Source organism: Toxorhynchites rutilus, chromosome 3 (genome assembly GCF_029784135.1).
Source record: "Toxorhynchites rutilus septentrionalis strain SRP chromosome 3, ASM2978413v1, whole genome shotgun sequence".
Taxonomy (NCBI): Eukaryota; Metazoa; Arthropoda; class Insecta; order Diptera; family Culicidae; genus Toxorhynchites; species Toxorhynchites rutilus.
Window position 1 is genome coordinate 21,020,303 of NC_073746.1, and position 23,368 is coordinate 21,043,670.

The 23,368-nt window shown below is 38.0% G+C and overlaps 2 protein-coding genes and 1 long non-coding RNA gene across 5 annotated transcripts; 2 read left to right on the plus strand and 1 right to left on the minus strand.

Moving 5' to 3' along the window:
* Positions 1 to 842: 842 nt before the first annotated feature.
* LOC129775934 (uncharacterized) lies at positions 843 to 17,807 on the plus strand. Of its 2 annotated transcripts, none has more exons than XM_055781219.1 (6): positions 843 to 1,013; positions 1,071 to 1,206; positions 1,266 to 1,849; positions 1,907 to 1,987; positions 14,779 to 15,339; positions 15,400 to 17,804. In XM_055781219.1, exons 1-6 carry the CDS (start codon positions 900 to 902, stop codon positions 16,135 to 16,137), a joined length of 2,214 nt encoding a protein of 737 aa, XP_055637194.1. In that variant the 5' UTR covers positions 843 to 899; the 3' UTR covers positions 16,138 to 17,804. The 2 variants fall into 2 exon arrangements, with proteins under 2 accessions (XP_055637194.1, XP_055637195.1); XM_055781220.1 differs by having other exon boundaries at positions 885 to 1,017; positions 15,400 to 17,807.
* Positions 17,808 to 19,422: 1,615 nt separating this feature from the next.
* Positions 19,423 to 21,576, plus strand: LOC129775946 (uncharacterized). Its single transcript, XR_008743037.1, has 2 exons — positions 19,423 to 20,219; positions 20,285 to 21,576. It is a non-coding gene; the product is annotated as an uncharacterized LOC129775946 (long non-coding RNA).
* Positions 20,039 to 22,574, minus strand: LOC129775941 (uncharacterized). 2 transcript variants are annotated; one of them, XR_008743034.1, is made up of 4 exons: positions 22,177 to 22,317; positions 22,009 to 22,119; positions 21,656 to 21,949; positions 20,039 to 21,596 (listed from the first exon to the last, which is right to left on the minus strand). XR_008743034.1 is itself a non-coding variant. In XM_055781230.1 (4 exons), the coding sequence occupies exons 3-4, from the start codon at positions 21,810 to 21,812 to the stop codon at positions 21,025 to 21,027; spliced, it is 729 nt and encodes a 242-aa protein (XP_055637205.1). In that variant the 5' UTR covers positions 21,813 to 21,949; positions 22,009 to 22,328; positions 22,490 to 22,574; the 3' UTR covers positions 20,039 to 21,024. The 2 variants fall into 2 exon arrangements, 1 of the variants encoding a protein (XP_055637205.1); XM_055781230.1 differs by adding an exon at positions 22,490 to 22,574 and having other exon boundaries at positions 22,009 to 22,328.
* Positions 22,575 to 23,368: the final 794 nt, after the last annotated feature.

Consider the following 23,368-nt stretch of genomic DNA (forward strand, 5'->3'; position numbering starts at 1 on the left):
CATTTGGTAATGCAAAATTAGTAGAATGTACAAATTTTTTGTAAATATTGTCAACAAACCCGCATCCCTACCAGAGATTAGTATATTTTACTCGATAACATTAGTAAGCTTGGATATTGTCATATCTGAAAATTGGTGAGAAAAGAGCGTATTAACCATTTTCATTATTCCCATAAGGCAATACGGAGGTATAATAAGGATATAATTCTGATACGTGCATTTTCGGCGAGAAAATGTAGCCGATATTGGGCTTCCGAATCATGGTTCTCCTGTGCTCCCTTGGCCGAGTGGTTAGCGTCATAACTAACATGCCGGGTGTTCGGGTTCGATTCCCGTTCTGGTCGGGGGAATTTTTCGTCAAAGAAATTTCCTCCGACTTGCACTGTGATCACGCGTATTCTAGAGCTTGCCACTCAAAATGCATTCAAGGCGTGTTATTTGGCATAGAAATCTCAACTAAGTACTAATAAAAATGACACAAGTAATACTACGTTGAGACGGCGAAGTTCCTCTAGGAACGTTAGAGCCATTGAAGAAGAAGATCATGGTTCTCCTTGACATATGTGTTTATTAGTACGGTCGAAAATGACTATAGATTGGTAGTATTTACCAAAAAAATCGTTATATTTACTAATTATTTCTCTCAGTGCAGTGTGGTCTGCGGGGGGCAAGGCGGGGTTAGAATCCAGCATTTTGTATCACTTTTCATCAAATTTATCTGTCAAAAATAGTCAAATATTTGGCTTCCGTAAAACAGTGTATGAGCACCCTAAGAACGCTTCTAGCACACCTGAAAACTGTCGAAGGACGTTGGTGTAGGGTAATATTTTGTTTTCATATCGAAATGTCAATGGTTCGTTTCGTCTGTTTAAAAGGTTTATAAATCAAGATTTTAAACTATGAGCGTTCCCAAAAGTGAGACAAAGTTTAACCGATCGAAGGATCAATCTACCTTGAAAGATGTGTTTCAAAAACTTGTTCAAGAAAGTGAAGCCCACACTAGTACCGATCATGTAGGTATTTCCATCCGTACATTTTTTTTTCTCAAAATAAGGTCAATGTATTTGCAGTTCAAATCATTTGCATGCAACGATTGTGGAAAAGCATTTCGCTTGGAGTCCTCATACAACCTTCATATGGGTGCTGCCCACAAACAAAAGAAGTCCAAACAAGGGAAGCGGATCCAACAGCAGCACTTCAATGAGCGTAAGTTCGACTGTGGTTTGTGTGAGGAACTCAAACAGCTGATGAAACAACTTTCACAGGTATTGAATTACCACCCACCGGGGTATGTACGATCATTCCCGTTGTGAAACAAGAAAATCATATGTGGGACCATGAAACGTTCGAGATCAAAACTGAGATAACAGATGAGCCTGAACCAAATGGTATAGTGGAAATTGGTGGGAATGAAAAGAATAAACCATCAGCACCGATAGAACATTTCATGCATAGTCTAGGAGAGAGAAGACTTCAATTAAAAATTAAGAAATTGAAATTGCCCAAATCTAACTCATATTCATATTTTGTGGATTATCACAGTAACACAATCGACAATTTTGCGTTAATTCCCGCTGAGAATCAAACGGATTATATATGCGACCAAAGTATGGTCAAGATCAAAACTGAGATCTCGGAAGAATCTGAACAATTCGGTATGGACGAAGTTGCTGGAAACAACATGAACGAGCCATCAGAACCAAATGCACATTCCATGCAAAGTCTAGAAGAGAGCGAACTTCAATCAGAAGTAGAGAAATTTGAATTGCCTGAATCCAACTCTCGCTCATCTTTTCTGGAATGTAACAATGAAATATTTGATGCGATCCCGACCGACGGGTGTTATATTGTAAAATACTTCTGTGACAGACAAAACACTGTTAATATAGTTGCACCATTATTTTAGAAAAGTGAATTCGAGTGTACAGATGCTCAGCTGCAGGGAAACGAAACAATCTGCTTAAAAACGAACCAAAAGAAAGCTAGTGTAAGTATTGACAGACTTATAATGATACCTTCAGGTTTTTAATTTCAAATTCGAGGAACTTTTACCTGTACCGTTAACGAACTATTATTATTATCATTATTTCTCACAAACTTAAGACATTTTTCTTTTATGTTCAAGATATAATATAATAATTAATGGAGTGCGTCATCCTCAAAGACAACCCTAGCAAATTTTTTCCCTCTTTGCGATCTCAGGGGAACATGTTTGTTGTAGAGGTAAATCGGTTGTTGGGTTTTTATTAGTCTACTAGCTGACCCAGCAAACTTCGTCCCGCCCAAAATAGTTTTTTGTTATCAATACCTTTAAAAATTTACGTTTTCTTACTAAGCGCAAGTTCATGAGTCCAATCACAAAACTGTTCATTGATTGGTCTTCTAATCGACCCCGTTGAATTTATCTTTTACTAAAAAATTCCTAGTACTTCTACTAAAACTCATCGTTCTCGTTCAAGATTTTTCAACGAGATAACAAGATAAAACTTATCATTATAATATCAGATTATTTTCAGACACAATTCTCGTTCAAGATTTTTCAACGAGATAATTTGGTTTGCAAATAACATGTTTCTCCGTTACATGGAATAAATGTTTGATGCAGAAAATATGATAGAATAAAGACAGACCCCTCCCTCTTCTCCCTTAAGAGAGGGGGAAGGAGTATCTAATCACCATAGAATCATTTATTGCACCCTAAGACCTTCACATGCCAAATTTGGTTTCATTTGCTTGAATAATTCTCGAGTAATGCAGAAATTTGTGTTTCATTTGTATGGCAGCCCCCCTTTAGAGAGGAGGTTGGAATGTCTAACCACCATAGAAACATTCATTGCACCCTAAAGCCTCCATATGCTTAGTTTGGTTTCATTTGCTTGATTAATTCTCGAGTAATGCAGAAATTTGTGTTTCATTTGTATGGCAGTCCCCCCCCCCCTTAGATAGGGGGGTGGCGAGTCTAACTACCATAGAAACATTTATTGCACCCTAAAACCTCAATATGCCTAATTTGGTTTCATTTGCTTGAATAATTCTCGAGTAATGCAGAAATTTGTATTTCATTTGTATGGCAGCCCCCCTTAGAGAGGGGGTGGTGAGTCTAACCACCATAGAAACATTTATTGCACCCTAAAACCTTCACATGCAAAATTTGGTTTCAGTTGCTTGATCAATTCGCGTAGTGCAGAAATTTGAATTTCATTTGTATGGCAGCCCCCCCTTAGATAGGGGGGTGGCGAGTCTAACTACCATAGAAACATTTATTGCACCCTAAAACCTCAATATGCCTAATTTGGTTTCATTTGCTTGAATAATTCTTGAGTAATGCAGAAATTTGTATTTCATTTGTATGGCAGCCCCCCTTAGAGAGGGGGTGGTGAGTCTAACCACCATAGAAACATTTATTGCACCCTAAAACCTTCACATGCAAAATTTGGTTTCAGTTGCTTGATCAATTCGCGTAGTGCAGAAATTTGAATTTCATTTGTATGGCAGCCCCCCCTTAGATAGGGGGGTGGCGAGTCTAACTACCATAGAAACATTTATTGCACCCTAAAACCTCAATATGCCTAATTTGGTTTCATTTGCTTGAATAATTCTCGAGTAATGCAGAAATTTGTATTTCATTTGTATGGCAGCCCCCCTTAGAGAGGGGGTGGTGAGTCTAACCACCATAGAAACATTTATTGCACCCTAAAACCTTCACATGCAAAATTTGGTTTCAGTTGCTTGATCAATTCGCGTAGTGCAGAAATTTGAATTTCATTTGTATGGCAGCCCCCCCTTAGATAGGGGGGTGGCGAGTCTAACTACCATAGAAACATTTATTGCACCCTAAAACCTCAATATGCCTAATTTGGTTTCATTTGCTTGAATAATTCTCGAGTAATGCAGAAATTTGTGTTTCATTTGTATGGCAGCACCACCCCCCCCCCCCCCCAGGAGAGGAGGGTAGAGTGTCTAACCATCATAGAATCATTCATTGCACCCTAAAACCTCCATATGCCTAATTTGGTTTCATTTGCTTGATTAATTCGCGTAGTGCAGAAATTTGTGTTTCATTTGCATGGCAGACACCCATTTTCAAAGGAACAGTGTTCTCAAATAGTTATTTGATATGACTATTAAAGTAATTTAATGATTCGTTGGAATTGTTAATGTTATAAAAGTAATTCCAATCAATTTGATTGAATAAAGAAATCGTTAGCCCTGGGTCTATTCGGTTAAAATCATGAAAACGGAATTCTTCAGTAGTTAGAACGGTGTCTATATTAACAGAAGCAAATAGCAAATCATGGTTGGACATAAACGGCACGTTGACTTGATTGAAGCTCAAATTTATTTTATGGCAATTTTTCTGTTTATGTCATTAGTTAAAATAAGGTCAATTTGTGAGGAACCATTTCTATGAAAATAAGTTGGCTCGTGACCAACCGACTGAAACGAGAAGTTGGACAAACAGTTTTGAAAACGTTTAATTTTTTCAGACCTTCCATCTAGCAAATTGGTATTAAAATCTCTCAAAAAAAGAACTTTGTCATATTGACACATGGGTTATCGCAAATTTCATTCAAAACATGCGAGTAATCACACATGGGAGGATTATAAAAAGCACCCACCAATAATTTGATCCCATTCGCCTCAATTTCAAATAGAATAAACTCAATATTTTGATCATATATGAGGGGCTTAGAATGAAAGCGGTGTAAGTGATTTGATCGATTTCTCTACATCGACTCTCTCTTTGGGTCATAACTTAGCTGCAAATACATTTCCAGCTGTATTTACCAAAGTAGAAAATAGGTCAGAACCTCATCTATCGGATTCTATAGCAAACTTAAATTGGAAAGTTTTTGCAGTTGAGTTATTAACTAAATAATAAGTTGATGAAGAGAAAACGATCAAGTCACTTACACCCCTTGCATTCTGAGCCCCTCATATATCATTCGGTGACTTTTCGATAATTTTGAACTTTATGCCGTTCTTCAGATACACTAGAAAACATATTTGTCAGGTGAAAAAAATATGTCTATTTCTTTCTTTCTGCTTCTATAGAAATTTTCCACTGTAAATAAAATAAATGAGATTTAAAATCAATTTAAGTGAGGGGCTTAGAATGAAAGGGGTGTAAGTGATTTGATCGATTTCTCTACATCGACTCTCTCTTTTGGTCATAACTTAGCTGCGAATACATTCCCAGCTGTATTTGACAATGAAGATAGAAGATAGGTCAGAACCTCATCTATCGGATTGTATAGCAAACTTAAATTGGAACGTTTTTGTAGTTGAGTTATTAACTAAATAAAAAGTTGATGAAGAGAAATCAATCAAGTCACTTACACCCCTTGCATTCTGAGCCCCTCAAGTAGAAGTATTTTCACACACCACATCGTCTCAATAAACAACAAAAACCCGTGACCGGAATAAATCGCCACAGTAAACAACTGCAACAGAAACCACTTAGAAAAAGTGTAGCAGGCTAGAAATATTTGGCGCGGGAAAAACATCATGTGTATAAATGCCTCACATTTCTATTATAAATTTATTCTCTTGTTCTTGCCAAAGATGACTCGATCCGAGTACACCGCCGACCCGTCGTCGGAAGCGGCGGTGTCTCGCACGCAAACCTGGGATCCACTGATAGCCCGGTTAGTTTGAAACATAGAATACGATCCTTTAGCAATGTCCGACCGAGCTCTAGCGAGCGTCGGACGGTATACGTCTGCCCGGGACGTTACGTTTGCCTGAGGCGATACGTTTGCCCGGTTAATTCTTGTTTTGAAATACAATACCGCGCCACAATATTTATAGTCTACTAGGGAAAATGACCATGATCATATTTTCGACTGGACAAAGTCGAAAATATGATCATGGTTTGCCCACTTTTTTGAATGCTCTAATTCAGCGCTCCTGTGTCAAATAAGGCCTTCGAATGTTTCGAAACATATAAATGAAATTGCCTTTTACATGATTTATAGTAGTTTGATAGTATATTTTTACGAAATCACATGTTTTAAAGGATTATAAAATACACCTTCTATTTGTGTCAATGCGCCCCTCATTCGAGCTAACTTTTAATCGATCACCAGATGATTATTTGGCACGTATTCAGACCTTTTCTGGATTACAACATATATAAATATTGTAAACATCATGCTTGCTCACCATTTGTATCGGATTTACATAGCTAAACCATTAAATTAACGCATTTTGATGAACTCAATTCTGATCATGAGTTGTCCAATTCAATAATGTTGTTTTGTCCACATGATTTCTATGGCAACCGCTTGGAGCGCTGCAGTTTGTTTATGGTGTGCTTCGCGCATAGCAGAAGTATGGTTTTTCTGTGTTGATTGTGTTGAGGTCAACACTTCTAAAATGCCCAAGAAAAGGCAATATTCTGAAGAAAGCCTAAATTATGAATGAATCAATATGATGACAGTAAACTCAAGCAATGATAAATGCAACATTTAATTGTGAATTCGAATGTTTTCATTCAAAAATGGAGATTTCTAAAACCGGACAAACCATGATCATTTTTTTGGGCAAACCATGATCAGAGGTGGTCAAACATGATCATAATTCTTCTTTAAGGAAAATCGTTAAAAAACATAAAAATTTGTATAATTTCAACACCTTATGGTAGTATTAGCAACTAAAGACTTGGGGCTTTTCAACAATCCCAAACTCGTATCGATTATGTGTGATTTCATGAAGAAAAATCGATTTGCATTTACTAGTTGCGTAAAAACACCCCAAATTGGACAAACCAAGATCATTTACCCTACACTTTTTATGAGTGGTGGTTTCTGTTGCAGTCGTTTTCTCCTGCGCTTTATTCCGGGAATCACAAAAACCATAAACATTGATTGAATTTTCTTCTACGCTTGCTCTGATTCGGAACTCAACAGTAGCGATTGACTGACAGGTCAAAAAACACTTTCGTACGAATGAGGCATATTTTCGAACGTTTTGTCTTCAAAACAAGAACAAGGGTGTATATATACTTTTGAGATCTGAGACGAGACATGAAAATAGGGGGCCGATTCCGGACCACTTCTTCTGTCAAACTCGGACCACTTGCAACTCGGCTTCTGATTGGTTGATGAGGAAAACAACTGACAAAGATAAATATACAAAAATGGGATTTCCAACATTTTCACAGTGTTGCCAAATATATTCAAAATTGAATAATAGTTGCATTCACATTTAATTTTAGCGAAAATTTCTATTATGGATTCTTTGTATATTTTCGTTTCTGTTACGTCCGGTGCTCAGTTCCTGAAGAGAGGGAAACATTGCATCGGAATTTCCACCCTACATCTTTTTGTGATTCTCTTGCCATCTAGCATAGCATAATAGCAGCGGCCTAGCAGAGAAGAACATTCAATTATTTTCCAACAGTAAAGCAGTTAGCAATAAAATTAGGATCAAATAACAAATAACAACCAAGGCAGCAGGAAAAATTTTAAAAACATGTTGGAACCTGAACAAAGCATGCATACCTACAAAAAAAACTTGAATAAACGCTATGTTATATTTTGGGAATGTATTATTTCATCGATATTTCAGTACAGTTAGTATTTGAACGATATCATAGGTGAATTATAAAGCCTTTTTCCTGTATACACTTCACGGCGAAAACGAAATGAAGTGTATCCGCGATGACAACGATACGTTGCCGACATCTGGATACGAAATTAGTTTTTAACAAGCCTTACTACTCAGTCCGAAGGCACTTTTAAATTGCTAAAATCTGAATGAAAATTTTTACTTGGCGTTATTTATTTACTTGAAGCACGTCTTTCTTACCCTAACTTGACCTATTTTCTATACACTTTCCGATATTCTGACTAAAACTTATCATTATAATATAAAATTATCTTTAAATACAATTTTTGTACGAGATTATTTTACCAAATGAAGAAAGCAAAGTTTTCCATTCACATTCACATTCACACTAATTTGATACGGAAAATTTAATTTTTATTCATAATTTCTCTTTGAAAAGGGTTCATTCTACCTGAAAACCCATAATTTTCTTTAACTCGTGAAACGAAATTTAATGGCGCGTCATTCATTTCGATTTCATCGTGAAGTGTAAACGGTAAGGCCCATAATCTCTTGATAAATAAAATGAACTATGAATTTAATTTATGTATTTCAACATATACTCCTTCTATCAAATCTAAGTTTTCTAGTTTTCTTGATCTCTTCACATTTAATTTGTTTGCATACCAAAATAACAGGAAAGTACTCATTGTTTGAAATATGTGACATTCGTTTGAAGAATTAACACAAAAAAAATGGTGCAGCTCAGAAAATACATGATACGAAGAACACATGTTTTTCATTGGAAAATAATCTTCGGAAATTTTATAACATTTGGCAACCTCCACATCTCGCTTTTCTGTTATCTACCACTTGGTCGACGAGTAAGTAAGAAGCCAGTTGTCACGTCTTGTCTTAGGTCGCAATACACATTTTGAAGAGGCATTACGACCAGATCCACTACTCATATGTATACAAAAATTCAAACAGCAAGAGCCACAAACATTCACAAGACTACAATCTACAAAAACAAAAACTGATAATGTACAACTACCACAAATCCAATATTGGAACTTTAATAAATGACGCACCAAAAACTAAGAATTCTAGCCTAATGAAAAAAAATCGAGTCTCCAGAAATTCGTCCTTGGGAAGATGCTCCACCGTAGAACTCCAGCATGACTTTCAGGAGAGGATACATGGATTAGAAAAGGATGGATTGGAAGGAAAAACAGTATTTTGTCCGGGTAGGGTTCACTGATTTTATTTCCGTTGAATATTGTTGACAACTTGACGTAGCTCATCCTCCGATGTCCCAGTACATTACTGGCTTCTGTTGGGCAACGAAACGTAGACTATTCCTCCTCTGGTAGATACACGATTTAGGTTTCCCCTTCTTTCTCAATACGAGTGCCTTGTATTTTATTCTCCTGACTTCCGGAACCAAATTCTCGTTCACGTACACGCGTTTGTCTAACTTGAATTCAATTTGAGCTAACGAAAGTGACCGATGCCGTAGATACTCTCCGAAGAAGTCGTTGCGTTGATTGGCGATGGGAAATTGCACTAATATGTAGCAATTAGCACCTTCTCGAATAGGTGATTTTGATAGCTAGGTTTGTAGTTCTTTCCATAAATTACAATGTTATAATCATAAAATTTGTTTATTAATAAATAATAAAATTGCGATGCGTTTGGAAGAAATTTAATTCTGCGCAATTTTATATATAACATGTTATTTTCCCCCATGTGCTCCCTTGGCCGAGTGGTTAGCGTCATAACTAACATGCCGAGTGTTCGGGTTCGATTCCCGTTCTGGTCGGGGGAATTTTTCGTCAAAGAAATTTCCTCCGACTTGCACTGTGATCACGCGTATTCTAGAGCTTGCCACTCAGAATGCATTCAAGGCGTGTTTGGCATAGAAATCGGCGTATTTGGCATAGAAATCTCAACTAACTACAAATAAAAATGACGCAAGTAATACTACGTTGAGACGGCGAAGTTCTTCTAGGAACGTTAGTGCCATTGAAGAAGAAGAAGATGTTATTTTCTTACCTCTTTCAGTAGTGAAAACTGTATAAATGTTGACAATGGTTGTATAAAAAAAAAATTCGAGGGCACAATCAAAAACAAGTTGAAAAATGCATGTTTCCTGCATGTGAGAACTACCTTGGAAAGTCCGGAAGTAAAATATACATTGAGTTTTAGGTTACCTCATCATCATTTTCTTAGTTCAAAAACAAAATCCAGATGTCTCACCGATCGTAGATTCTGTTTTTGAACTAAGAAAATGATGATAAGGTAACCTAACATTGAAAAACAAATCACGTATGTTTTACTTCCGGACTTTCCAAGGTAGTTCTCACATGCAAGAACCATGCATTTTTCTACTTGTTTTTGATGGTGCTCTCGAATTTCCGTCCTTGATTAAACCATTGTCAACATTTATACAATTTTCACTACTGAAAGTGATAAAAAAATAACATGTTATATATAAAAATACACAGAATTAAATTTCTTAAAAACTCATCGCAATCAACTAATCTTTTATGATTATAACATTGTAATTTATGGAAAGAACTATAAACCTTCCATAAGCTCACATGGCAAAATTTAAAACCATCATCACTTTCACCGCAGCTCCGCCTAGGTGTAGATTTTTACGTTAGATCGCCAATAAGGAAATACGTATTGGCGATCTAACGCAAAACGTAAACGATCGGTGAGACATCTGGATTTTGTTTTTGAACTAAGAAAATGATGCTAATGTAACCTAAAACTCAAAAACAAATCACGTATATTTTACTTCCGGGCTTTCCAAGGTAGTTCTCACATGCAGGAATCGTACATTTTTCTACTTGTGTTTGATTGTGCTCTCGAATTTCCTTCTTTAGTTCAACCATTGTCAACATTTTTATAGTTATCACTACTGAAAGAGGTAAATAAATAACATGTTATATATAAAATTGCGCAGAATTAAATTTCTTACAAACTCATCGCAATCAAATAATCTTTTATGATTATAACATTGTAATTTATGGAAAGAACTATAAACCTTCCATAAGTTCACATGGCAAAATTTAAAACCATCATCACTTTCACCGCAGCGCCGCCTAGGTGTAGATTTGTACGTTAGATCGCCAATTTTGTCGAACAAATCGTCTCTGGATCGGTTGAATCAAGGCGCGTAGAAGTATATCCTAAGGTGGGCCAACTTGCTAAAACCACTCTTCAGCCATCTTGGAAGTCTACTGTGTTTCGTTTGTAATTATTACATCTATTTATGAAAATTTCAAATCCAAGATGGCTGCTGTAACAAACTAAGCGATTACTTTTTTAGACGCTTTAATTCAACTTGACCTGTTTGTATGTCTCTAGGGTTGTCCCACATCAATAAAAACTTGAACACGTTTCTTTTAACTAATTGATCTGAAATTTGGAGTACACCTTTATCTCTGCTGTCATTATAATACTGTGTATTCCGTTATCTTGAAAAATCCAATTTGACCGCCGCTAGCAAATGAATGATTTCATATTAGTTTGAAAAATGTTTATTGAGATATATGTATCAAATGAATGAACTTGACTTGGAGAACAAACTACATGATGAACAACATAAATTCAGAAAGGTCGCCGGCACAAAACGGTCGACTATGTATTTTGCAATCTCATCATTATCGGTATCGAATGGAAATATTTGACTAATAGAATACAATACATCATGAACACATTCCGAAAAAAGGCAAAAATCAAACATTTTAAAGAGGAGGCGATCTGGCGTAGCGGTAACATCCATACCTCTCACGCTAAGGGTCACGAGTTCAATTCTCACTCCCGACATTCTTCCGAAATGGAAGGTAAAAGTGACGAACCAGCCAAATGTGTTGAAAATCACTATAATACAGAAATAAAAAAAAAAAACATTTTAAAAAATTGTGGAATGTTTTTACTGTAGAGAAATATACTAATAATACAGATAATGTACTAAAAACTAGAAAATAGAAAGAAGTAAAGAAACTTTTTAAGGTAAACGATTTAATGTACTATAAGATAGAAAATAATCAGGTAAGTAGCGGTTAGTATAAACTGACCAGATGGTCAGAAGTCTAACGCGGGACACAAAAATGAAAACGTTATGTATATACGTTATGTGAACACAAACCATAGTTTAGCGAGTCTAAACTGATCAGTATTATTTCTTTCTGATTATCGGCACTCAGTTGTGATTTTTCGGTGGTTTAGATTTTGTTTACGCCCGAAAATCACTCGCTCAATCAGAGTATTTACGCCCGGCAAGCACGATTCAAATTCTACAATTTTCTTCAAATTACCGAATGGAAGGCTCGAAAATTCCAATTCATTATTCATCGATTTTAGTGTTAATGTATGCATTCAAAAAAATGGAATAATTTTGCGATGTCGATGAAGGTTAATTTATAGGAACAAGTTTTCTTTAAATCTTACGTTTATTAAGTTTACAACAAAATTGATTCAAGGCTGTTGATTCGCAGCAGCAGTATTGTCAAGCAACTTGATGATTTTTCCATACTGCAAGCTCCACCCCACAGCGAAGGAGTTTAACATCCTGAGGCACCGCCAGATATAGCAGATCTGGTATTTACAATATCATCTCTTTGCCGCTCCTTAAGCCGGGAGATCGAAGCAACTGGCTAAACGGTGGAAAAGAATATAGCCAAAATGGACATTTTTATGCAGAAGCGCCAGACGAGACCGGCTGTATCTGAGCCGCAGGCAATCACCCAGAAGGAGTAGCTTGAGGTGCTGGTGAACCGGGCAGGGGACCGGGTACATTACGTTCCCCAGGTAAGCAATGACGTCGAATATATCATTCACATCATGTTCTCGAGGAAGGTCCTTCTCTGACAGACGAGAAGGGAATATCCAAGCCGCTCTTCTTTCGAGTCATATGGTGAACGGGGAGATATATAGTACGAAGTGCTTGCCGGAGTTGGGAAGGTGATGTGGTCTTTATGCCGAACCTGGGATCAGTCCATTATGCCAAAAGATCACTAGAGAATGGATCGGCTAGAGATAAACATTGTCGCGCAGACCACCAACCTTCCCAACATTCCCCTACTGCGACCGATAGAAAACTTTTGGGAGAATGGCCAAAATAGAGAGACAGACGACCACCAAAGCCACGAAAAGGTAATATAACACGCCGATATACATCTTTTCATCGGCCATGGATCAGGTTCCGGCCAACTTCCGTAAGACCGCCCAGCGCTTCATTTACGATACTTCATCAAACAACCTCGCCTCTTCCTGTCGAGTATACACTAGTTCTTCCAGCTTATTTAAAACATCAAGCCCTGACCGAGCTAGGGGACCAAAGATGAACTTTTCGTCTGACTCACGTTGGTCCCTGCGGATCAATAGGGGACTTTTATAAAAATCATTTTCCAATTTTGTTGCTGTCGCTTCCAGTTGACACTCTCTAAACAAAAAGCCCAATGTTGGTGCGATGGAACCAGCTCAACGTATTAATCTTTGGATGTATTTGAAGCGCTCTTGAACAGTCTGCCAAATAAAAGTTTTTTTTTGAGGTTCATCCATTTAAGAAAATCAACATGAGCAAATTGTGATATTGAAATATATTGATATCGCGTAACGCGGGACGTCTGGTCAGTTTAGGTTAGTAGTTATCACACCCCTTACTTTAATCTAGAGCATTGACGAGACTAAAATTAAATCGTGGGGCATATGATGAAACTATTAACTATGGATAACGGAAACCAAAACACTCAATAAGAATAAGACATCTATTGAGTGTTTTGGTCGAAAAATTATTCAAGATTACCTTAGCATGGGTTCCCTCTCATTGCTCGATTCCGGGAAATGAGAAAGCGGACTCGCTAGCTAAGGTGGGCGCTTCAGAAGGCACACTTTTTGAAAGGCAAATTGCCTATAATGAATATTTTCACATTCCTCGTCAGGACACATTCGTTAGTTGGCAGCGCATGTGGAGTGAAGATGAGTTCGGTCGTTGGTTACACACGATTATCCCTAAGGTTTCGACGAGTGCTTGGTTTAAGGGATTGAATGTAGGTCGTGATTTCATTCGCGTGATATCTCGGCTCATGTTCAATCACTACAACCTAAACGCGCATCTCTATCGCATTGAGCTCGCAGCAAACAATCTTTGTGATTGTGGCGATGGCTACCACGACATCGAGCATATTGTCTGGTCGTGTATCCGGTTCCATGCTGCTCGCTCTCAGCTCTCTAGAGCACTGAGAGCAAAAGGCAGACAATCGGATATCCCCGTCCGGGATATCTTAGGTAGCCGTGATCCTGATCTTCTGCTTCATCTATACCTGTTCCTCAGAAACGCCGATGTCAACGTTTAATGATGTTTCCTTCGTTGTGTCCCTGTTTCATATCCCTCCTATCCGATCTATAAACTTTTACTTAGTCGCGGCAATACATACACACACTCTTTACAGATACACGGGCCAAAGGTTGTGCAGTCCACTGATGATTCAACAAGAGCCAAAGGTTGTACCGCTCATGACAACTCTACACGAGCTGATGATTGCGCCGGCTAGTGACCATTCTATCCTGGATTCCTCGAGTCGAGAAGACGCACCACGCTAGATATGGGGTACATACTAGGGGGGGTTGCTGATTAATGGTCAGCTGCATCCCAATAGGAAGTATCCCGTGTCGGGCACACGTACAGAGCATTGGAGACAGCAACATCCCAATTACGAGAACACTTGTAATACTAACCTCGAGCCGACCGCGAGTAATCGGTTACATATTACTAACATAGATAACAAGAAAAACTGTTAAAATATTGAACTCCGGCCCCGTCAGGCTAACGCCATAGTAGCCTTGATAAAAATATATATTTTGGAAAAAAAATGTCCTAGATCAAAGGAAGGGGTGTGATAACTACTAACTGCTACTTACCTAATTATTTTCCAGCTTTTAGTACATCAAACCGTTTAACTTAAAAGGTTTTTTACTTCTTTTTATTAGCTCATACATACGTATCAAAACGATATGGCTTTTTTTAATTACATAAAACATATTACTTAAAAGTAATTGTGTTATCCAACGTCAATAATGCGATCTGTGTTTTGAACATTAACATTTTGTTTTACACGGTTTAAATCGATCCTTTCGATCTAGATTCGCTATTTTCAACAAAGTTTGACGAACTGAAACTGCCGCATTGAAACTAGTTTTTCTGTCTTCTAGATGTCGCGAAATACAAATCGCAAGGGAAAAAGGATGCAGTGGACAGTTGAAAAACTGGCATTGGCAATGGAAGCTGTTCACAATGGAATGCAAAGGACCACGGCAGCAAAATTATACGGCGTTCCAAAGTGCAGTCTATCTCGGTATCTGAAAACGACCGAAAATCCAAAGGAAGTCAAATTGGCGCCAAGGGGAAGATTTTCTCTATCTCTACAACAGGAAGAGCAGTTGGTGATGTATGCCAAAGAAATTGCTGAATGCTTTCATGGATTGAGTGCTTTGGAGATGCGCAGCCTGGCATTTCAGATGGCTGAGAAAAGTAGAGTTCTGAATTCATTCAACAGGCAACTTAAGCTGGCTGGCTGGGATTGGCTGCAAAGTTTCCTTCAACGTCATCGAACTGTTTCCCTTCGAAAACAGGACAGCAAACGGATCAAACGGGGGAAAACGTTGAACCGAGAAAGTGTTGTTCAGTTCTTCAACCGATTGGAACTGATTTACTCTGAACATGCTTACCCACCCAGTAGAATTTGGAATGTTGACGACACTGGTGTCCGTACGGTATAAAGAGTAATGTAATCATGTTTTAAATGTTCGTTATTAATCAACTGTTCATTCTAGGTGAAAAAGCTGAAAAAAAGAATGGCAGCAAAGGACGTTCGAAGGCATGCTAGCAAATTGATATCGTCAGAAGTGGGTGTTACCACAACTGTAATGATGGCTATGTCAGCATCCGGTCAATTTCTACCCCCATTCTTCATTTTCCCCTGCGAACAAATGGACGATGAGCTAAAATTGGGTGCTCCTTCAGGATCGGCATTTACATGTAACATAAGTGGTTGGATTACGTTAGACACATTTTCGCTTTGGTTCGATCATTTTTTGTTGCACGCAAATCCGACCGCTGATAATCCAGTACTTCTCGTTCTTGATGGCTGCATGGATTACACCAAAAACCTGGAAGTTTGGGAGAAAGCTAAAGCAAATCATGTCCGTATGATATCCATTCCTCCTGACTCCTCCCAAAAGACACAACCTCTTCTCGTCTCCTTCATGTGGCCTTTCGCAAAGTACTATTCAAAAACGTTCAGCGAATTAATGGAACGGAGCAAATCAATAACTGTTTATGACGTTGCTGCGATGGTTAGTGAAGCGTTCACCGCGGCTGGAACGCTCGCCATCGCCCAAAACGGGTTTCGTAAAACAGGCATACACCCATTTGACCGACAAGTGTTTAAAAATAGCGATTTTGCACCTTCAGCCGTTCTAAAACGTTCATCGAAAGATAATAACGTTTCGTATTCTTCCGATAATGATGATGCTATGAGTTGTGCTGCAACTTCAGATACTTCAGAATAAGTTGGCATCAGCTTGGATACAGGTAACAACACTAAGCGACAAAATCGTTGATTTTGATGCTACGAAGGTGTACAGACAATGTTTGTGATGAATCGATCATAATATTAGTCACTTTTATCTATATAAATAAAAATGGAAGGCCATATGTATTGTGGTAAGCGGATAACCCGAGAAAGGGATGGTCCGATTTGATCCATCTTACATCATACTTCAATATGAAGAAAAAAGCTGCGTCATCGCATTTTGGTGGAAGTTTATGATGACCATGCTCCAACTGAGCAACACGTGGTTTTCATGGTTGAAAAGTGGTAATTTTGACTTGGAAGACGAAGAAAGTTCCGGACCGCCAAAAAAGTTTGAAGATGAAGAATTGGAGGCTTTACTCTATCAAGATCCGTCACAAACGCAACAAGAACTTGAAGATACACTTGGAGTAGCTCAGCAAACCATATCCGATCGTTGAAAAGCAATGGGAATCAGCCGAAAGATAGAACATTTTGTGCCGTATGAATTGAAACCACGAGACGTCGAATGCCGTTTTTTGTCACGTGCGAACAACTGCTCCAACGGCATAAAAGAAAAGGTTTTTTTGCATCGAATCGTTACTGGCGATGAAAAGTGGGTCCATTACGACAATCCTAAACGTCGGGTAACTTATGGATACAAGCTGGGTGTGGTGTACTATGAGCTGCTAAAACCGATTGAATCCATTACGAGGGACCTCAACCGATGACAATTGATGCGTTTGAGCCGTGCACTGAAGGAAAACGATCAAAAAACGACCAAAGACACGATAAAGTTATTTTGCGGCACGACAATGCTCATACTTGGAAACGCTGAAATGGGAGGTCCCATCCCACCCGCCGTATTCTCCAAACATTGCTCCGTTCGATTACTACCTTTCTCGATCGATGCAACATCGTCTGCTTGAACAGCACTTCTCCAATTTTGACGAAGTCAAAAATTGAATCGATTCGGGATCCGTGAATTGCCAGAAAGATGGGAAGTTGTGACTAGCGATAGGCAATACTTCGAATATTAAATTTGTAACCATTTTGGCAGAATAAAGCATTAATCTTTGAAAAAAAAGAAGCAATTTACCGTTAATCCTATTACAATTACATCATGATAAGCGTTGTTAGTTCGTTGATTTCATGGCATTTCGTTTATTTGTTCACAAACCGTTGTTTAAGTGTTACTACCTGAGCATTCGTATAGAAAATGGAAACAAAAGGAACATCGTATTTTGTTCAAACATTGTTTTTGGTGGGAAAAACTTCTGAACAATCAATACAGTGGTTGACGAAGTTTTATTCCACTTCCGCCCTTTCGAGAACAACAGTTTATCGGTGGGTTAGTGAATTTAAAATGGGCCGTACAAGCACCGCAGATGTACCTCGCTCTGGAAGGCATGAAGAGGCTACGAACCCAGAAATCGTAAAACAAGTGCATCGACTCGTTTTGAACGATCGTAAAGTGAAGTTACGCGAGTTAACTGAGGCCGTATAGATTTCAAGAGAACGAGTGAGATACATTTTACACGACATTTTGGACATGAAAGAGCAAACCGCGCCATGGGTGCCGCGTTTGTTGACCGTTGATCAAAAACTGCGGCGCGTTGATGATTCGTTTTTTCGACGTTTTGTGAAACGTGGATCCATTACCACAGTCTGCAGAGAGGCACTGATGCATTTTCGAAGACTTATACGTTTAGTACTACAAAAAGGGAATCGAAATGTTGGCCTCGAAGAAAACTATTTTGAGGAATAAATCCAGCTTTGCCCAAAAAACGATTGTTTTCATTAAAAATCCCGGGACTTTTCAACCCATATAGTATATATTCAGTTTTGACCTTCCGGCTCCAGTTTACGATCTTTGTCTTTGCATATAACGTATGTATTAAAAAAAATTGGACTAATTTATGGAGGCGATAAAAAAAACCACAAGATAATTTAATGGACTAAACATAAACATTGAAACATATGTTTGTTGATCACTCTACAAATATGCTTCGACTTATTTATCAGTTGATTTGAAGCAGCCTTGGCGAAAACAATCAAGCAACTACGTTCGATGCTCTGTTCGTACTGCCAGCTCCACCCCGGAGCTACTTCATGCTGGAAGGCGAACACTGATAGGGGACTGGGTATTTCACGTTCCCCGTGAACCAAGTTCCCGAAGGGGATCCTTCTGGAACTTCAGCGACGATCAGCAAGAAGAGAATGTCCAAGCCGCTGTTCTTCCCTTTGGTGTCTGCGGTGAGCCTTGTTGGAGACTTAATAAACGTAGGATTTGAGGCAAATTTATTTTTCAAAATATAAAAAAAAATCCGAACTACGATGAGAAAAAATTTAGTAGAGAATCTGGGAAAAAAATTTTCATCAAAATCGCATGGACCTTTCCGGAGATAGAACTCCCAAACATAGTTTCGAGAGAAACGCGTTTTAAATTTTGGACCTTTGTTTTGTTGTTATATTTTGTTAACAATTTGTATTTATTTTGTTTTATTGCATCGTATCTTCAGACTGCAATCCCTGGGCCATAAAACAGTCCTTGCGGGCTCTCTAGCTGCTTCTGACATCCACATCTCTGCTCGATCGGTTCGTTCTTGGACCGATTTTCCGCAGAAATTGTTGCACTCTGATCCAATTTCAAGCTTAAGCTCTTTCATTATCTCCAAAACGCCTTGTAGACCATCATTGAAGTTACAGGTTTCTATATTTGCTACAATTTCCAAAATTTTCTTTCCACTATGAATGGTCACATCGACACAATACAAGGATTGAAGCTTTCGTTCGCATTTTGTGTGAAGCCTCCAAAGCATCTCTCGCCAGAAGGATATCCATTCCAGTAAGCAACTGATGCGCATTCTTCACGCGCTCCTTTAGCTCCCCACGCGCAAAGGCTTAGGTCCAATAATTGGAGCATCGGGCAAACATGGGACAAGAACTACAGTAAAGTACAAACACTGGCAATCCCAGAGAACATTTTAAACTAGAAATATATATTTTTATTTTTTCAAGTTTCTTTAGTGTACTACCCCCTCAAATGGAATCCTTTTTGTTGTTATGTTCCATTCCGTGTAATGAGAATTAGGCTTAATAAATGCTTAAATGTGAACAGTTCTCCCAGCGACCAAGATGCTGAATTATAGGTGTTTCGTTCTTGACACTTTCAGGACATGACGTGAGACGAGTAGCGAGACGTAACTTTCAGAATTATTTACATTTTGTTTGGGTGTGTGGTTATGGTTTCATATCAACTCGCCGAGGAAAATAACTGAAGGAAAAATAGTGCACAATCTCCTTTTGCTCTAGCTAATTACTTGTAACGGTCTTTTCCGGATCTTCTGGAACTGGTAATCTCCTTCCCGCTATATGCACAACATTCTCCTCCTCCCTGAACGAAATCAGTGGAGCCACAATCAGCGTTATTTCTTGTCGCCATCGCCGTAAGCTGATAGTACTCCGTTCCCCGCCGATGGGAGTCAAACAGAAGTACATTTTGCTTGGGAAGGAAGGCATTGATTGCCCTACTTGAAGCGAAAAGATATACTAAAAACATCCTTCTGCATTGTTATGATTCGACAGTAAAGCGCGAGCAGCTATTTTGCCAACGAATGCATTTGTCACCAAAAGATACGATTTTTTTTGTAAACAAATTTGTTTTTTCACGAGCAATGGCCGAACAGCAATTTTGACATTGCGGTTCACCTATAGTACAACACCTTGCCAGCGACTGTGTCTCAGACAAAGATGCCAGATATTTTTTTTTCAAATAACTTCATCCATGAAAGTGCATATGTTTTGTTATAAAAAACTACCCCCAAAAATCGTCGATAGCGTACAAAATTCATCATCGATCACTAAGCCACATACCAAGATGCTAAACTATAGGTGTTTCGTTCTTGACACTTTCATGACAATACGTGAGACGAGTTGCGAGACGTAGCTTTCTGCATTGTTTACTTTTTGTTTGGTTGTGTCGTTATGGTTTCATATCAACTCGCTGAGGAAAACAACTGAAGAAAGAAATAAGCAAATATATATTCGTGAAAAATAGTGTACTAGAGCTGCAATAAGGTATTTATATTATATATTATAACCGCTCCATGTAATGTAATTAAACATACACATACTCTTTACAGATACACAGGTCGGAGGCCACTGATCATTCAACAAGAGCCAAAGGTTGTACCGCTCATGGCAACTCTACACGAGCTGAAGATTGTACCGTCCAGTGACCATTCTACCCTGGATTCCTCGAGTCAAGAGAGACGCACCACGATTGATATGAGGTACAGACTAGGGGGGCGTCGCTGATCAATGGTCAGTTATACTCCAATAGGAAGTATCCCGTGTCGGCCACACATACATAGTACTGGAGACTGCAACATCCCAATTATGAGATCTTTGTAATACTAACCTCGAGCCAACCGCGAGTAATCGGTTACATATTACTAACATAGTTGTAAGACAAAAATTGTTAAAATATTGGACTCCCGGCCCCGTCAAGCTACGTGCCTTAATAAAATATATATTTTGGTAAAAAAATTATATATTATTCAATATTTTTGGGGGACAGTGAGGATTTGATTAGCTTGTGAGTGTGATAAAAGTGCTATAAGTCTAAGAAATCTGTTGTCCAACTCCTCCACAGATAATCGTTCATCTCGCGGTTCTCTATCATGCCAAAATTATATTGTGAATATTTTATTTACTTCAGATGCCGTATTATTGTGCAGTAAAAGGATGTGGAAACAAGGTTCTCATAACGAAAAATAACCCGGACATTGTTTACCACACTTTTCTCCGAGATGGAGATAAAAATCAAAAATCAAATCATATGCTCACGTCATTTCCATAGAAGCAGTTACGATGACCGACATCAAATGCGCCATGAACTTAATGGTACGAGGAAATATAGGATGTTGAATTCCAAAGTTAAACATTTTTTCTGCCTTATATGTATCAGCCATTCCATGTCTAACCGATATAGTGGTTCTCCGATTTTCGTGGAAAGTGGTAGATTGTAGACTTTATTGTAAAATATTAGACCCGTCTTTTCTTGTTTTTTTTTTATTAGGGCTGTGTGGTATACGTTGCAAATCGTGAATATTGTCACCGGATTAAGGGCATTGTAGTGATGTAGAACGTTGAACTTTTGACTAGTCTGAAATCGATCCACCGCCGCAACAATAAGAAATTTCTCACCGTGCAATTTTTCGAAATGACTGGTATACTCATCGGCAGTGCGGAAATACTCTCGGCATACAAAGCAGCAGCGCAAAGAGGGGTCCAAATTGTGTTTCAGCATACGTTCCACCGTAGTCACATAACGAATTTCCGATAGAAGTCGATTCGCCGCTACCATCTCTTTAATTTCCTTCAAAACTATGTCGTTTTGTAAAATTGCATCCAGCATACGCAGGAATTTGTTTTGCTTTTTGGAAGTCAACTCTGAAAAATCAACAAATATAATCATTCTTTAGCGGAATAAATATATCAAACCGACCTACCAGCGTGATTGTTCTGTTCTTGCTGCTCCAGTAGGTTGCACAACCGCTCCATGTTCAATTTAAAATGATTTGGTCGATTACCATTGGCATGCTGTTGGATTGGCTCATTACGTGTTATCAAATTGTGGTTCATCAGCACCCAGCCCAACTCGTCCATTTTCACACGAGTGTTGCGGCGCAGTTTTATCTCTTCGAAAAGTTTTTCGCGTAGTTTCCGTTTGATGATGCCTCCGTCCTTGATCAGATTGTGCCGATAAATTCGTACCACGTACGATTCTATTTCATGCTTTTGCCCTGGTGATAAAACAAAAAAAAATAACACTCTCTTTTAAATGCTCAATAAAACCACATACGAAAAACGCTGCTTGCTTGGAAAGAAAAGCATTGATTGCGCGGCTAGAAGGTAAAATATACTCAAAACATCCTTCTGCACTGTTTTTAATTCGACCGCTGATTGTAGATATCTGAAAAAGTAGAAGCAATTATGAGAAATTGTTATACAAAAAAATCCAGAAAATTACCTGCCTACAGTGAAGCGCGAGCAGCTATTTTGCCAACGAATGCATTTGTCACCAAAAGATATGATTTGCTTTGTAAACAAATTTGTTTTTTCACGAGCAATGGCCGAACAGCAATTTTGACATTGCGGTCCACCTATAGTATAACGCCTTGCCTTGAATGAAAATACTACTTGGTATTATTTAATTAGTTGAAGCGCGTAGTCCTAACTCTAACTTAACCTATTTTCTATGAATTTTCAGATATTCCTACTAAAATTTATTATTATTATATAACGTCAGTTTCAGATAGAATTTTTGTATGGGATTTTCTCACCACTTGCAGAAAAAAAGTGATTCGCATTCATATAGAATAATAATTTGATTTGGAAAAGTTAATTTTCATTCATAATTTACACTTTAGAACTCGTTTTTCCTTCTCAAAAACACATCATAATACTCACTTCACAAATACAGACTGATCCTTTCAGTTTAAGGGATGCCAGATTATTTTAGATTGCGAAAATATATGCAAATTATATTATCTGCAAGCAAATGTTTTTATTCGATAAATAAGACTATGACATTAGAACCCCGATTATCTCCCAGCAAACATTAAATCGTATAATTTTGCACGTACCAAGTCTTACAAGAAATCCGAATAAATCATAATCGCATATAATATCAATCAAAGTATGTATCGTGTATATTTGAAATCGCATAAATTGTAAAAACTAGATTTTATATACCCTTATCAAATTAAGTCGCAATTCGGTATAATGAACATCAATTTTATGATGTACATTGTCGTAAAATATATTTAATCCGCATCATATGCGTATATTACGCTGATGCAGTTTGTGTGTCGTATAAGCGTATAATTTAAATCGATTTAGTACTGTAGTAAATCGTGTTGCATGCTGAAAGAAATCATGGAACAGTAAATCATATTTGATCCCAATAAAGAACATATTACATCATATTGAAATGTCAATGAAATGCTGATGCACTCGAAAGTTTTAACCGCTGTTGAATTTCAGATAGTCGCGCGAGATAGCTGGTGGATGATAATCCAGACGACCGGAGTTCGAACCCACATCGGAACAGTTTTCACCAAACATCAATCTGTGCCATTTTAAACATTCATATTCCACTCCCAACACAAGTCAATCAAACAATTATTATTTCTACAAACATAAATTCTCATATATAAAAA